The 13,536-nt window shown below is 42.8% G+C and overlaps 1 protein-coding gene across 4 annotated transcripts in view; it reads right to left on the bottom strand.

The window, feature by feature from the left end:
- masp1 (MBL associated serine protease 1) overlaps positions 1–13,536 on the bottom strand; it is a 167,798-nt gene that overhangs the window by 24,607 nt on the left and 129,655 nt on the right. For 2 of the 4 annotated variants that reach the window (XM_069897690.1, XM_069897688.1), the window contains exons 13-15: positions 10,720–10,914; positions 7,300–7,367; positions 87–186 (exon numbers count right to left, since the gene is read on the bottom strand). In XM_069897690.1, coding sequence (XP_069753791.1) covers positions 87–186; positions 7,300–7,367; positions 10,720–10,914 — 363 coding nt within the window. Of the gene's footprint in view, positions 1–86; positions 187–4,168; positions 4,206–7,299; positions 7,368–10,719; positions 10,929–13,536 lie in introns of those variants that run through there. The other 2 variants (XM_069897691.1, XM_069897693.1) reach the window with 2 other exon arrangements.

Here is a 13,536-nt window from a genome sequence, read left to right as displayed (position 1 = left end):
CTGTGGAATAAATTATGAATGGATTCATTCACTCTTCAACTACTCTGATTGGACATGTGATCTCATGTTTTTTGAATGGCTAATACCTTGCTTCAATCCTGCGCAGATCATATCGTCTGTGACTTGTCTTCCAAGCTGAGCATAAACATTCTTGCATTGTTTATGGTCTACGACAGGAATCTCGATCTAAACAAGAAAGCCAAGATCAGTTTGTGTTAAAAGTTGAATGCAAATGCACCATCTATCATAAATATTCACTGATACGATTGTTTTAGTTCTCGTCTAGAATAATCTTTAAGGTTCTCTAGCTGGTCAGAAGGTGTAGGTGCAGGTGATTCGCGGTAAGATGCCTACTGGACAAAACTGTCTTGGAGATGGGAGATACAAAGTATTGATAGATGGGTGTTTTTCTGATTAACACAGGGACTGGTGCTGGGTCCTTATATGCTGATGTGAATGTAGGAGGAGGTATAATTAAAAGATTTGCAGATGATGTGAAATTGGTGGCATTGTAAGATCATAAGATGAAGTAGGCCATTCAGCCCATCAAATTCACTCCACTATTCCATTCTCACTCTCAGCCCACTCCTCTGCTTCTCCCCATAATCAATGATACCCTGACTATACAGATACCTATCAACCTATGCCTTAAATACACCCAACAACCTCGCCTCCACAGCTCCCCTTGGCAGCAAATTCCAGAGGTTCACTACTCTCTGGCTAAAGAAATTCCTCCACATCTCAGTTTTAAATGGGTGCCCTTCAATCCTGAAGCTGTGCCCTCTTATCCTCAACTCCCCTCCCATGGGAAACAACTTTGCCACATCTACTCCATCCAGGTCTTTAAACTTTCAAAATGCCCCTATGAAACCTTCCTCATTCGTCTGAACTCCAAGGAGTACAGTCCAAGAGATGTCAAACGTGCCTCATATGCTAATCTCTTCATTCCAGGAATCATTCTTGTGAATTTTTAAATTTATTTTCAATTTTAGATTTAAATTGAGACTTACAGGCCATTTCGGCCCATGAGCCCATGCCGCCCAGTTACATCGAATTAACCTATGCTTTGAAGGGTGGGAGGAAACCACACAGAGATACGGGGAAAACATACGAATACCTTACAGACAGCGCAGGATTCAAACCCCAGACCGATCACTGGCACTGTAAAGGGTTGTGCTAAGTGGTATGCCAACTGTCCCGCTCTTCTCTAAACCCTCTCCAAAGCTAACACACTTTTTCTTAAAAAAAGCTCAAAACTGCATCCTGTACTCCAAGTGAGGCCACACCAGCATATAAAGCCTCAAAATCACTGTTCTTATATCCTGTCTTTTTAGAATATGAACATTGCATTTGCCTTCTTCACCACTGACTCAACCTGGATATTAACCTTTAGAGTATCCTGAACGAGGACTCCCAAGTCCCTTACACCCATGAATTTTCTCCCCATCCAAATAATAGTCTGAGCTTTTATTCCTTCTGCCAAAGTGCACGACTGGACACTTTCCAACATTGTATTTCATTTGCCACTTCTCTGCCCATTCTCCCAATTTGTCCAAGTCTCTCTGCAGCCTCTCAGTTTCCTCATCAGTATTTGCCCTCCACCTACAAACTTAGCCACATAGCCATTATTTCCACAATCCCAATCTTTAACATACAATGTAAAAAGAAATGGCCCCAACACTGACCACCACTGGAAACCTGTAGCCATCCAGAAGAGGATCCCTTTATTCCAACAATCTTTCTTGCTGATCAGCCAATGCTCTACCCATACAAGTAGCTTTCCTGTAATTCCATGGTCTCTCATCTTCTAAAGCAGCCTCATGTGCTGCCTTTGCCCTCTCTTGCCAGGCACTTCCAGGTACTTCATAACCTCATTCTTGACAATTGACCCCCAAAACTTTACAAAGTTTGGCTAGCAGGTTTATCATTTCCTTCCTGCTGCCTCCCTCCCCTTTTTAAATGGCAGAGTGAGCTTTGGAATTTTCCAGTCCTGAATCATACCAGGATCTATTGGTTCTTGGAAGATCATTACCAATTCCTTCACCATCTCTATAGCTGCTTCTTTCAGAACATGAGTGTGCAATCCATCTGGCCTGGGAAACTTATCCACCCTTTGACCAATTCAGCTACTGAAACACCTTCTCTCTGGTGATTGTGACTGCATTCACCTCTCTTCCCTGACACCCCTTAAAGTCTGGTTTGCTGGTACTATCTTGCACAGTGAAGACTAATGCAAAATGCTCATTCAGTTCCTCTGCCATCTGCTTGTCTCCCATTACAATTTCTCCAGCATCTTTTTCTATTGGTCCTAGATCTACTCTAGCCTTTTTTTTAAACTGTTAATATATTTTTAAAAAGTCTTTAGTATCATTTAGCTTCCTTTCAAAGTTCATCTTTTCCTTCTGAGTTGGCTTCGGTTCACTTTTAAAAGCTGGATCCCCCTCCCATCCTTTGAATTCTGAGACTTTCTGATTCATCCTGATTCTGCATTTTCTGACTTTTCCTTGAAGAAGGGGCTCAGGGACAGGCCCAAAATGTCGGCGACATATCTTTGTCTCCTAGAGATACTGAATAGACCATCTAAGTTCCTCCAGCACTTTAGTGTATTTACTTTTAAAAGCTTCCCAGTCCTGTCTCTTTCCACTAATTTCGCTTCCTTGTTTGCCCTTTCGTTTGCTTTTACCTTCAGTTTGCCTTCTTGTCAGCCACAGTTGTGTGATTTTTTTTTCCCACTCAAATATTTTTTGGGTATACACCTGACCTGCACCTTCCTTATTTTTCGCAGAATCTCCTGCCATTGTTCTCCCTGCTGATGTTCCTTTCCAATCAACTTTGGCCGGTTCCTCTCCCATACCTCTGTTGCCCCCTTTATTCCACTGGTATCCTGACACACATGATTTTAGTTTTTCCCTCTCAAACTGCAGGGCAAATTATGGATGAGCAAGTTTGTCTCAGCGTGTTGCAAGATATAGGAAATGATGAGAGGCATCGACAGGATAGTCTTGGCCCAGGGTGGAGAGTTCATGTACCAGAGTCCACGGCTTTAGGACAAGAGTAGGAAATTTTAAGGGTGGTGTGCGGGACAAGTTATTTTGAGTGAGAGTTGTGGGTGCCTGAAGCGGCTGCCAGTTTTACTGGTGGAAGCAGATGCAATAGTCACATTTAAGGTGCATTTAGGCAGGCACATGAACAGTCAGTCAATGGAGGGGTGCAGACCATGAGCAGTTTAACTTGGCATCCTGGTCAGCACATACCTTGATGAAGAACTTAACTCCGAAACATTGGTTCTATATCTTTATCTTTGCTACATAAAGTTCACTGTTTGACCTGCTGAGTTTCAGCGGCATTGTGCTTTGACCTCAATCATGGTATCTGAAGATTTTCATGTTTTACTCCAGCATAGATATTGTGGGCAGAAGGATCTGTTCTGTGCTGTATTAGATGGAAAGTGGGAGAAATAGAGGCAGACAAAGCTCCTACAAGTGTAAGGGGATGCATTTTGAGAAGTTGAATAGGTGTTGAGGAATGTTAATGTACAGACTGAAGGGTGCGTCTACAGGCGTTGAGGAATGTTAATGTACAGAGAGACTGAAGCTGGTGTTGACAGGTCCCTGAAAGTGTGTACAGGTATTTTGGGTGGTGAAGAAGGCTTACGGTACAATTGCATTAGGGTTAGGGTTGTCAGAGCACAGAGTATGAATGTTGAGATGACACTACTGGAAGGATGTGATTACACTGGAGAAAGTGCAGAGGTTGTTGTCTGGATCGGACAACTAATTATTAGGAGAGACTAGATAGGATGGGCTTGATTTCTCTGCAGCGAATGGAGCTGAGAGATGACCTAATAGAATTTTGGAAAACTATAAATTGAATAGATAATAAGCTTGTCAGAATCTTTTCCCCATGGCAGGGGATCAAAAATTAGAAGCAGATATAAGGCGAGACGAAAAATTTCAAAGGAGATCGGAGGAGAATTTTTTTTATTTACATAGAGAGAAATTGATATCTGGGAACTCACTGCCAGAGGTGGTTGTGCAATCAAGTATAATAATTATGTTTAAAAGGAATTTAGACCAAAAAAAATGACAGCGCTGCTGGTGATGCGGGCCTGGGGAGATCAGGGAGCAGAAACACAGTGCTACCTTGAAGGGTCCTGCTGCCCAGTCAGTCCGACTGCTGGTGACGTCATTCAGGCTTTAAATGGCCTGTTAAAAGAGCCAACAGTTTATTTTATTAAAAATCTTGTGACTGTGGGATCTGGGCCCAAGATACAGCACTGAAGTTCAGTAACAGCCACGCGAGGTGGCAGACTCCAGGGAGCGCAGGGAACCAGTAACAGGGAAACCATCTCCTGTTGAGAAGGAGAAGCAGAAAAGCCGATCCTAAGGCCGGTGGCCCCATTTTCTCCCAAGTCATATAACCATTTACGAAGCGGAAACAGGCCATGTTGGCCTTTCGAGTCCGCACCGGTTCACTAGAACAACTCCACTAGCTCTTGTTTTAAATGAAAGAATAAATGCATTGGGAATCTCTAATACTGGTCACCAATAACATTTCTGTCCCATTTTGGCCTCAGACACTAAGGACATCGCAGTCAATTTTGGGGAAATTATTTTCTTTCAGTATGACAATCCTCATTCTTTCCAAAATAATCTGTCTATGTATCTGTTCAATGCTATGAAGAGGCATTTAAAAGAACTCCAACAGAGAGATTGCACATTTCTTACACTTGATTGCCACATACATTTTTAACCAAAAATACTTTATGCACACATAAATTATTTACAAAAAAAAGTTCCGTCTCTTTGTGCCCCTAGTGCCTGGTGTCTCTTTGCGCCCCTGGTGCCTGGTGTCTCTTTGCGTCCCTGGTCCCTGGTGTCTCTTTGCGTCCCTGGTGCCTGGTGTCTTTCTGCGTCCCTAGTGCCTCTTTGCGTCCTTAGTGTGCCATTCATTTATATGCATCACTGAACATTCATTTTTTATTTGCTCCATTACCACCACTATGGCACCTTGTCATTTCTCCAGCTGTTGTTTGAGGATCTTCCCCTCGGACTCAGCCCCTCAGTGTCTGGTAATGGGAGCATCTGGACTGTGGTCCTTCCTACGGTGCCCTTGCATTGGCTGCATCAAGCCTCAGTGTGTCCCTCAGCAGGTACTCCTGCAACCTGGAATACACCACTCCCCTGCATTTCCTTACTGACATCTCCGTGTGCTGGAAGACCAGCAGGATTCGGGCAGACTAAAGTACGTCTTTCACCGAGCTGATGTTCTTCCAGCAGTTCTGGACGTTTAACTCTGTGTGTGTCCCCGGGAACAGCCCATACATAGATCAGAGTCCTCTGTCTGTTTTGGGCCACGTTGAGTACACTCTTGCCTCTGTTGTCTGGCAACAGGCCCTTTCCATCTTGAATGCCCATATGAACGAGAAGACTAGTCTGGGAACCACCAGGGTGGAGGTGCGGGGGATGGGCCACAACTATACACCACACCGTACTGAGAACACTTCACACCTAATGACCAGATTCTTTCCTGTGATTGGGAGGGAGTGCCACACTGACAGACACAATTTCTGGTTGACCTTTGCGATCTGCTCCAACAACTGGCTCCCTCCAAACCAGATCCACAACACCTTCAAGTGGTCAGATCTGACTGTGAAAGGGATGGTGGACGAGTCGGGCCAGTTACCTAAGAGCATTGCCTCACTCTTCTTCTGGTTTACTCTGGTGCCTGATGCAGACTCAATGGTTGCAGATGATGATCAGTCTGCATATCAACCCTGTGCCTGATTAGAAGATGGCAACGTCGTCTATGTAAAAGGGACCTTGGTTCAAGTGCCTCCATTTCCTGGCAAGCATCACTCATCTTATGTCCTCATCCCTCCTGATGGATTCAGCAAAGGGTTCTGTGCAGCACATGAATGAGACTGGAGGCAACAGGCAGCCTAGCCTGACTCCAGACTTGATGGGGAAGCTATCTGTTTCCCACTTATTAATCTGGACTGCATTACAGATGTCTGTATGGAGCAGTTTAATCCAATTTTGGATTTCCTTCCCAAAGACGATTTCTTTTCTTTTCTTCTTCTTTCTTTGGCTTGGCTTCGCGGACGAAGATTTATGGAGGGGGTAAAAGTCCACGTCAGCTGCAGGCTCGTTTGTGGCTGACAAGTCCAATGCGGGACAGGCAGACACGGTTGCAGCGGCTGCAGGGGAAAATTGGTGGGTTGGGGTTGGGTGTTGGGTTTTTCCTCCTTTGCCTTTTGTCAGTGAGGTGGGCTCTGCGGTCTTCTTCAAAGGAGGTTGCTGCCCGCCAAACTGTGAGGCGCCAAGATGCACAGTTTGAGGCGATATCAGCCCACTGGTGGTGGTCAATGTGGCAGGCACCAAGAGATTTCTTTAGGCAGTCCTTGTACCTTTTCTTTGGTGCACCTCAGTCACGGTGGCCAGTGGAGAGCTCGCCATATAACACGATCTTGGGAAGGCGATGGTCCTCCATTCTGGAGATGTGACCCATCCAGCGCAGCTGGATCTTCAGCAGCGTGGACCTATTTGTGTGATATCTGGTCAAGAACCTTCTCTTGATCTAAGCTGATCAGGCAGGTGTCTACCCCCCCCCCCCCCTAACCCCCGTCCTGCACGTAGCCGATGGTATCCCTGAGCAACATGAGGATAACAGAGATCTTCAGGCCTGGAACTGTGCAGGTTTGGTCTTGAGAGAATACCTGCCCCAGGGCAGGCGTGACTCAATTGGCAATGGTCTTGGACAGGATTTTGTAGTCAATGTTTAACAATAATATGGGTCTTCTTGAAGATAAGGGTGATAATGCCCTTCTTCATGTTGTCTGACATGCTTCCTGCCAGGAGCATAGCATGGTATACTTCCAGCAGGTCCAGGCCCACCCAGTCCCACAGAGCTGTGTACTACTCAGCCGGTAGACCTTCACTTCTGGGAGTCTAACTTTACCCAAATAAACAGATGGAGTCTGTCAGCTCCCCCAGAGTAATTGGCTGGTCCAGACGTGAGTTATCTGAAGTGAAGACTCAATCACTGTTGGTTGGCCAGAAAGCCACAGTTGCTGCCAAACTTATAGAAGAAAACATAAAACTATCCCATAAATGTACAAGGCACAGGTCATGGAGTACGGGTGCAAAATAAATAATAAAAAAAGGTGACAAATTATTTTCCAGCACTTTCTCTTTTATTTCAGACATGTAACTTGTTTTTTGATTACTATTACTTATCTCTGGAAAGCTCACTGCTAGCAAATTGAAGTGCTCTGCATAAAGATGACAACAAACGTACCTCCATCAGAGTCTCTGGAATCGAATGCAGGAACTGTTTGCCCCATCCACTAACTATCACCATGTCACCTTCAAAATAAAACCAGACAATGCAAACTTTCAGTATCCCAAGCAAAGTGACTCCATAACAGAGAGGGTAAGAACCCTGCCTTGAGTCAGAGACAGCTCAGTCAGTCCCACACCACAACCGGGGAAAATGGACAACAGGAGGAGAGATTCTCTGAGGGACAAATCATTTTACATTGCGAGGCTTTTGGACAACCCAGCCTATTAATAGCATAGAGAAAAGAGAAAAACGTTAAACAACTTTGGCATGGTTGGGGTAGCGGTTAGCACAACACTATTACAGCGCCAGCTATTGGTTCGAATCTCATGCTTTCTGTAGGGAGTTTCCACATTCTCCCTGTGTCTGCATGGGTTTTTCCTGGGGGCTCCTGTTTCCTTCCACCATTCAAAATGTACCGGGGATGTAGGTTACTTGGATGTAATTGGATGGCATAGGCATCAATTCATGCCAGTCCTGAACAATGGGAAAAAGAAAAAAGGGATTTAAAAAAATATATTTATAGTCTTAGTATTCATCCACCCTGCCAGATCGTCTTAGACCTCAACCCCTGATCTTCCAAAAACTTGTCTACTCCACTTTAAATAATAATTTTAATGATACAGACCAAAAAAACTATACCATTTTAATTAAAAATATTTTTTTAGACATACAGCACAGTATCAGGCCATTTTGGTCCACAAGCCTATGCCACCCAATTAACACCCCAGTAACCTACACCCCAAGAATGTTTCAAAAGGTGGGAGGAAACCAAAGCCCTCGGGGAAAACCCACACAGACATGGGGAGAACGAACAAACTCCTTACAGACTGCGCAGGATTCAAATCCTGGTCGCAATCGCTGGCGCTGGAAAGGCGTTGTGCTAACCACTACGGCAAATGTGCTTCCCAAACTAGAGCAGAGATTCTCTGCAAGAATGAACTTTGACACACCTTGATCTTAAATGACAAGCCTTGATCTTGGAACTTTGTACAGCATGAGGAGTGTTAGGAGATTCCAGGGTTTTACATTTCAGAAGATGGATGCTTGCAGTCAGAAGGAATTTAGGAAAGATATCAATAAGATTGAAAGAGGGCAGAGAAGATTTACTAGGATGTTGCCAGGTCTTCAGGAGTTGAGTTACAGGGAAAGATTAAACAGGTTCAGACTTTATTCTTTGGAACAAAGAAGAATGAGGGGAGATTGATTGAGGTTTACAAGATTATGAGAGATATAGACAGAGTGGATGTGAATAGGCTTTTTCCATTTAGATTGGAGGAGATAAATACAAGAGATCATGGTTTTAAGCTGAAAGGGGCAAGGTTGAGGGGGAACATGAGGGGAAGTTCTTCACTCAAAGAGTGGTGGGAATGTGGAATGAGCTGCCATCTGATGTGGTGAATGTGGGCTTGATCTTGTTTTAAGACTAAATTGGATAGACACATGGATGGGAGAGGTATAGAGGGTTATGGAATGGGTGCAGGTCAATGGGACCAGTGGAATGATGGTCAGCACAGGCTAGAAGGGCAAAATGGCCTGTTTTTTGTGCTGTAGAGTTCTATGGTTCTAGTTGGCCTCATTGGCAACAATGATGGATCAGCTTACAGAAGGAAGTTGAAAGGTTTGCACAGTAGTGGAAGAGTAACAATCTGAGTCTCAACATGGATAAGATAACGGAGATGATTGTGAACTTCAGGAGGATGAAGGGCCACTCCCCACTACATATCAATGGCTCTGTAATAGAAAAAATGAGTACAAAGTTCCTTGATGTCTATTGAAAAGATGCCCTATCCTTGTCCCTCAACATCTCTTCATTAGTCAGAATGGCTCAAGAGCCCCTCCACTTCCTAAGGAGGTTGAGGGCAAGGGTATCGGCCACCATCCTAACAATGTTCTACAGGAGCACAATTTAATGGCAACAATAAGATGCAGGAGCAGAATTAGGTCATTTAGCCCATTGGGTCTACTCTGCATTTATATCATGGCTGATGTATTTTTCTTCTCACCCTCATTCCCCTGCCTTCATCCTTTGACATTCATACTAATCAAGAGCCTACTGTGATAGTATATTTATAGATGTATTTGGGAGAAATTTGGTAAAATTAGAGTAGGTTACATACATGAACGCACTTTAAAACAGATCTTATTTACAGAAACTATGGAGAATGCTGTGCACATTTCATGAGTAGGTGCTAATTGAAATGATGTCATTAAAGCCACAAGCAGGAGACACTCTGGCTGTTAAAAGCTCTTTGCAAGGGTTTTTGACAGAGTGCAGGGAAAAGTCACAGCTTGACCAAGAAGACTAACTCCTATTGTTTGCTGGAGAAGGTCAGGGATTTTGCAAGTGTGCATTTTGGGCTTTTTGGCAGTTGGAGAGAGAGAGAGTCAGACAGACAGACAGACAGCTGAAATAAGCAGGAGAAGCTGGTTGGAACTGAAACAAACTCCAGAGCGGCAGATGGCTGGAAGTGCTATCTGTCTGATGTTTCTCTTGGAATAAGGGGAACAGAAAGTAACTCTGTGGTAGCCTGAAAGAAAGAAGTTATCATCTGGAGAACCCTGATGGGGAAAGTTTCATCAGCAAGAGATTGAGGTGACTAATGGTGGTACCTCAGTTGTGGAAATCCTGGAACAACAAATCTCTCTCTGCAAACCCTACGAGAAACTTCCTGAGTGGTAAACATTTTCCTTTAGAGCACCAAAGCCTGGTGAACTTTATACGTGTTAAATTCTGTGTACAGTATAAGAATTGCCTGCAACCAGAGAACTTGGAAGAATGAGAAGTGAGATTGAACTGTGAAGCAAAGATCTTTTCTTACAATTACACACACACCACATAAATGTGCTTAGAATTAGAAGGGGGTTAAGTTGGGTTTAGTTAAGTTAATAGAGATAAGTTAAAGTTGATTCTGTTTTCATATTTAAAGATAATTAAAAACAATTTTTGTTCAAGTAATTACTTGTCTTGGTGAATGCCTATTGCTGCTGGGTTTTGGGGTCCTTTGGGCTCATAATACTACCTATCTCTGCCTTAAATGAAAACGTAAGGGACAACTTCTACACACAGAGGGTGGTGAATATATGGAATGAGATGCCAGAGGTGGTGGTGGAGATGGGATAATTACAATGTTTAAAAGGGGATGTGGTAGAAATGAAAGCAATGGGACCAGCTGAGATGGACAACTTGATTGGTGTGAACGAATTGGGCGTGTTTCCATGCTGTATAACTCAAGGGCTCCATGGGGTTGGACAAAGTAGGAGAGTGGAATGGAGTTCCTATGGGAAGCAGAGTGGGAGGAAGTGCAGTCGGAATGGACAGAATCCAATCATTACCACAGCCCCCATAGATCCATTTACAAGATGAACCCGATTTACCTGTCTGCAGAGTTGAAGTAGAGTTCTCCGGCAGACAGATTGGCATTACATAATCCATCATTTTCACTTTACTTGGCAGTTCCAACAGTGCAATATCATATTCAAATGTTGACCCATTGTAATTGGGGTGAGTAATGATATTTCTGGTGTGATACTCCTGTTCAGTTTCTTCTTTTCTCAATGTTTTCTGCCTCCCTGAAACACAAAGGCTGGGAAGTGATGGAAATTAATGCAATGCCAACTTCAAGTTTGAAATAAATCCCGTCCATGAGCCCCACTCATTTCAATGAATTTTCCAGCACAATTTTCAGTTTCACTGTGACTGGCGCAAATTGTGTGGAATTCTAAATACCAATTACATTTAGTATAACTTTTCATGATCGTGGATCATGTGACCACAAATCTGGCAACTTGGTAGATAATCAGTACCCATGGACAAGACAGGCCAAAGGCCTGTTCTAAAGAATTCTGTGACTCAGTGATGTGGAAGAACATTAACGAGTAAATTTTTTAACAATTTTTAAAAAACCTTTATTAAATTAAATGATAAGTTAAATTAAAAATTATTTTAAATTTAAACTTACAACATGTTAATAGTAGGCTATTTCAGCCCCCGAGTCCATGCCGCCCAATTTGCACCCAATTAACCTACAACCCTTGGTACATTTTGAATGATGGGAAGAAATGGAGCCCCCAGAGGAAAACCCAATCAGACATGGGGAGAACATACAAAATCCTTACCGAAAGCACGGAATTCGAATTCCAGTCTCGATAATGATGTGGCGCTAACCTCTACCCCAACTGTGCTGCCCAATTCTACTCCAATATAATTAGAAAATATTTATCTATACTTAATAATTTAAAATTGGATTATTCATAAGTGATAGATAAATTACCATATTTTTACGCATATAACGTGTGCTCTATGTGTATTTTACAAACCATGTGTTATATGCGCACACGCGCTATACGAGAATATCTTTACATGTTGAAAGAATGCATGCAATTTAGAGTGGCCGTGGGAAAGTTGAACCAGCAATTTAGAGTGAGCATGGGAATGTTATAGCAAACATGAGAATATAATAGCAGCAATGAAAGAATGTGCACAATTTATAGCGGGTGTAGGAAATTTTTGATTTTGAGATTCTCTTTGTACAGAATGCCACAGTATTCCTATAAACAGGACATTCTGTCTTGGGCACTGAACCTAACTGCCCAGTCCCATCCCTGAGGGAGGAGATTAACATATCAAATGGCTCTGATTTGAGGCACCATTAATTAAAATCCTGCTTAACTCTGAAGCCCATCGATATGTTGCAGCAAGGATATCATCTGATTAACACCTCTAGGGGAAGTTGATTGGGAGTTAATTAACTGTAGAGGACGGTTTCAATGGATCCTGTCTTTTTTGGGAATTACCATAAAAATTGCTGTCGAAAAGGATTCTGGGAAGGTTTAGGTTTCAATTGTCTGGTCTACCACCTCCATAAAAAGAGGTATCAATAATCTTTAAATTCCTTGTAGAACTCTGGCAGGAAACCATCTTCCTCCAGAGATTTGTTAGTCTGTAATGAACTCAATGCTTTTCCTATTTCTTCTTCTGTGAAGGGGAGATCTAATCCTTCCTGTTCTTCTTGGTTTAAATTTAGTAGTTCCAATTTTGACAGGCACTCATTGATTTTATATCCCCTCCCCCCATCTACCCACACCTCCCTTCTGATTTATACAGATTTTCGTAAAATTGCCTCTTGTCTTATATGAGATCCTGTCATTCCCAGGTTGTATCACATTGATCATCCTTGAGGCCTGTTCTGCCCTCAACTGCCAAGAGAGGATTTTTATTTTATCTCTCCCCCAATTCATTATATTTTTGTGTTGATCTCATTATGGCCTTTTCTATATTATATGTTTGAAGCGTATTGTATTTCAGTTTTTGAAAGCCCCTCTCTAAACAGGTAATTTCCTGTTCCAATTTTTCTACCTCCCTCATGACTGCTTTAGAGTATCCAATTATGTGACCTCTCAAATATTACTTGAGAGTGTCCCATAGGAGAAATCTATCAGGAGTAGAGGTGCAGGTGGTCTCATGGAACATGTCTATCTGTGTTCTAACAAAACTACAAAACTCTGGCTTCTTTAACAGCAACATATTAAAGCACCATCTATACACCATCTGTGGCTTATCTAGTATTTCATTAGTTAATGTCAAAGATAAATGGTCTGAAATGAGTCTCACTGTATATTCGGTCTCCATGATCCTACCCTCTATTATGGGCTGAAGCCAGAAATAAATCTATTCTAGAGTAGGAATCATGTTGCCTTGAGGAGCAGGAATAATCCCTCTCCCTTGGGTATTTTCATCTTCATACATCTATCAAATTCAGCTCAATAAAGTCACTGATAGCCCTCGCTGTCTTTGATTTTGCTACTTTTTTCATTGAGTTGTCCAGGACAAGATTTAGACAAAATTTAAGCCCCCCCCCCCCCCAACCAAAATATTTTCTCTTCCCTCTGCCAATTTCAAAAAGGTATCTTGTATGAATTTTTCATAACTGATATTGGGGACATGTATATTTGCTAGGGTCCAGGACTCTGAATATATCTGACAGTGCAAGATTACAAATCTCTCTGCTTAATCTGTGACCAAATTTTCCATTCTTACTGGAACGCTTTTTCCAATCAAGATTGCCACACCCCTTGCCTTAGAACCAAATGAGGTGGCTATTATCTGGCCTACCCATCCTTTTTTTAACCTTTGATGTTCCCGCTCTGTTAAATGTGTTTCCTGGAGGAAAGCCAGATTTCCTCCCCCCAGCC

The sequence above is a fragment of the Narcine bancroftii genome, chromosome 9 (assembly GCF_036971445.1).
Source record: "Narcine bancroftii isolate sNarBan1 chromosome 9, sNarBan1.hap1, whole genome shotgun sequence".
NCBI classification, from domain to species: Eukaryota; Metazoa; Chordata; class Chondrichthyes; order Torpediniformes; family Narcinidae; genus Narcine; species Narcine bancroftii.
This window is presented reverse-complemented; position numbering and strand designations above follow the sequence as displayed.